Below are 3,298 nucleotides of genomic sequence, written 5' to 3'. Positions count from 1 at the left end.
TAGATAACGCAATTGGGTAAGTAGCGGAATAGATAACTAATGATCCCTCAAGTTGGTGGCCTTTTGCAAAGATCCATGTGGAAACAGATTTACTGGGTGAACATTGACATGAGATCTACTAGCAGCAATTGGCTGCGTTGCCAAAAATGTAGCCAATTTAATTTGTGTCAAGTTAGCATCATCTCCCATGCAAATTGAACTTCCCCGTGTATTAGAGATGGTACGGTGTCAATAGAGAGACAAAATGCATCTAGATGTGATTCCCTCATGTGCTTGTGTCCTCCTTCCCACCCTTTTGTGTGTCATGTGTCCCGACAAGACGCAAGTCCTTCCCACCCTTTTGTGTGTCGTGTGCCCCGACAAGACGCAAGTTCTTCGCTGGACCCAATATATATATAAAAGCTGTCGCCTGTAATTTCTTGTGTGAAAAGTTAAAACATTGTTTCTCTGCAAAATGAAGAGACAGCGTTTGATGGATGGCGAGCAGCAACTGCAAAATTACATAACAACGGCCACTTCACCACCAAGAATAACTGCAGCGCTCCCACCACCCTACTCCTCCTCACCCTCATCACCTTCAACTCCCATCATTCAACACCACCACCAACCTGATGCATGTGATGGTGATGGTGATATTGGTGATGACGATGAACGCCAACAGCAACTACAACGTGCAGGTGACGATATCTTCGTGCCTGAAGATCTTCTAGTATACGAGTTGCTCCCGAGTCTCCCCATTAGAGAGTTGCTTCGCCTGCGTGCAGTTCATCCCTCCTTCACCTACGCCATTGCAACACTCTTCGGCCTCCTTAATCCTCAACCGGCCAAGCCGTAAGTTATTATACTCTTCCATTTGAGGTTTATTACAGATCGGTTCAGTCCAGGTTTTTAACGCAACTCTCTCTCTCTCTCTCTCTCTCTCTCTCTCTCTCTCTCTCGCTTTCATATATGCACTTCTGCGTCATGCGTTTCTCTCAAAAATATATATGCTGGCAGGCCCATATTGCACCTGCCCTGGTTTTACTGCATGGTTGCTAGACCCCAAGTTACCCTCCGTCGTCCTCAATATGGCACCGTAGCATTTGATCCAGGCTGGAATACATGGCACTCGTTACCACACCCGGCACAACGCTCCTTGAACAGAGATTTGTATCCAGATATGAGTATCGAGCCAATGTGCAGTCTGGGGAATGTGGTGTGCTGGGAGTACATTCTTGTCAGGCCATCCAGAGCTATCCACTTTTTAATCCTCAGCAACGCCTTCACCGGTGACAAGGTGACATTGCCACTCATTACAAGGAGGTATGCTTTTTTTGGGTTTGGAGGTAAATTACGCTTGGAACAAACTAATGAGACTCGTCAATTTAGCATCATTCGTGTATCACCTCGGGAGCCTGGGCATTTGATTATAGACCGATACACACCTACTGACCCAATGCGCCAGCAATTGGTGCTCCAAGGTCCTTATGTAAGGAATGTACCAGAGACATCCATACCATTGCACACAAACCCACACATTCCCCGCCATGTCCGCTACTACCTTCAAGGCACACTTGCAACCTTTCATCGCATGCACCATCACATCTTGCCTCAGTTGTCTCTGTATGAAGGATCACACTGGCGCCAAGTGAGCATGCCTAACGACTTTACCAATTCACAGAAAAGCATGCTAGATGCGAGGTATGAATTGCTGCAAATGGATGCGGAAATCCTCCTATTGGTATTTAAGCGAAATCCAACATGCATGAAAAGTCGGGTCTTCGTGTACAAGTACAACTTTGAAGATGGAAGGTGGTTGCGTCTGTTTGATGACTATACTCTCATAGTCTCTATCCCTTATTGGCGAAACGTACATGCCATAGAGCTACATGCTATTGCCCGAGCTAACCTCCTCATGCTCTCCATCGGCGATCAAGTAATCCTTTGCAACCTAGTTTCAAATACTTGGAGATCGTTGCCCCCTTGCTACAACCCTACAATCCATGGAGAAAGAATTCCTATTATCAAGGTGGCATGTGCTCTAGATCCTACATACTGAACAGATTCGTTGGTGGCATGTTCAAAGGAATTGTCAAAGGAGTAAAGCCCATTATTTTAACCTTAAACTGTTTTTGTTTTGTACTAGATTTAACAAGATCTTGCAAATAATTTGATAATTTTGACTTGTACACATGGCCTCGATGTTAATGAGGCTTTTTATTGGCTATCTCCAATGTAAAGCTTGATTTTGTTCCTGTGATTTGCATTCCTGGAGCCACATGTCTTGTTGAATATGGATGAAAGACAACATTCAAAGAACAAAGGCAAGCTTGAAATTGTCTCATAGGAGATAATAAATAAACAAAGGTCGTTTGGATATGATAACAATGAGGAATGCAAAGGAGTAGGGCATAGGAGTACTATGGATATTAGAAGTATGGATTTGGATGTTCATCCAAACCTTGAACGTTCAATATCCACAACCAAGGTAATGTTGATTAGTAGATGTATCCAATGTTGTAATCGTATCTTAAAAAATTTGGGGGATGGCAAGTGATGTATGTACTTCTCAAGTATGTTGAAAATTTTTGGGCCGGTCATGCTTAAAATAAGCTTTTCAACATGCAATCTTCACAATGTTGAGATATAGATTAGGAGGTAGGAAAAGAACTTCAGCAAAAATGAGAAAAAAGTAAGTCCAAACGATTCACCAAAACCTAAGGTGTTTATTTTTTTATGAGAGCCATTTTGGGATTGATTAATGGACCTCAAAGAAAAATGTTAACAAAGCCACAAAAAATTTACATGGACTTCTAATTTATATTCAGAGAGCTATGGAGGAAAGTAGAGATAGGTGTTTAAGAGGGATGATAGTCTTTTCACAGAAAAAGAATGGATGATAGTCTATTCACAGAAAAAGAATGGATCACAGACCTTTTATAGGCATGGTACTTTGATTAGGGTATGTCTCTGTAAGTGACCATGACTTTAGGGCTCTACAATGTTCTAAATGAGAGCAGATAGAAGGTCAACCATTGATCTGGAAAATAATTACTGCTCTCCATTTCCTAATGGGGTTGAAAAAGGCCATACACATTTTTAACACTTAACCTAATATGTCGATGAAGCTATATGCCAGAGTCATGTTATGGAAATCGATGATACAACACGATACCAAATCTCTTTTTCTAGTTTCTCTCATTTCTAGGAGTTATTTTTTTCACATCTTTTAGCTATGAGCTAGAGGGCATAATAATTCTTTTCCGAAGTAGCTGATGGGGTTGTGTGCCTAGCATATTTTTTACATCTTTTAGCTACA

At 41.8% G+C, this 3,298-nt stretch overlaps 1 protein-coding gene across 1 annotated transcript; it reads left to right on the top strand.

Moving 5' to 3' along the window:
- Positions 1-454: 454 nt before the first annotated feature.
- Positions 455-2,307, top strand: LOC147432772 (uncharacterized). The gene is made up of 2 exons (XM_086491987.1): positions 455-831; positions 997-2,307. The coding sequence occupies exons 1-2, from the start codon at positions 455-457 to the stop codon at positions 2,036-2,038; spliced, it is 1,419 nt and encodes a 472-aa protein (XP_086348113.1). The 3' UTR covers positions 2,039-2,307.
- Positions 2,308-3,298: the final 991 nt, after the last annotated feature.

This window comes from Adiantum capillus-veneris, chromosome 20, assembly GCF_014529385.1.
Source record: "Adiantum capillus-veneris isolate H3 chromosome 20, ASM1452938v2, whole genome shotgun sequence".
NCBI classification, from domain to species: Eukaryota; Viridiplantae; Streptophyta; class Polypodiopsida; order Polypodiales; family Pteridaceae; genus Adiantum; species Adiantum capillus-veneris.
Note: the sequence above shows the minus strand (reverse complement) of the source record. Positions and strands in the feature narration are given on the sequence as shown.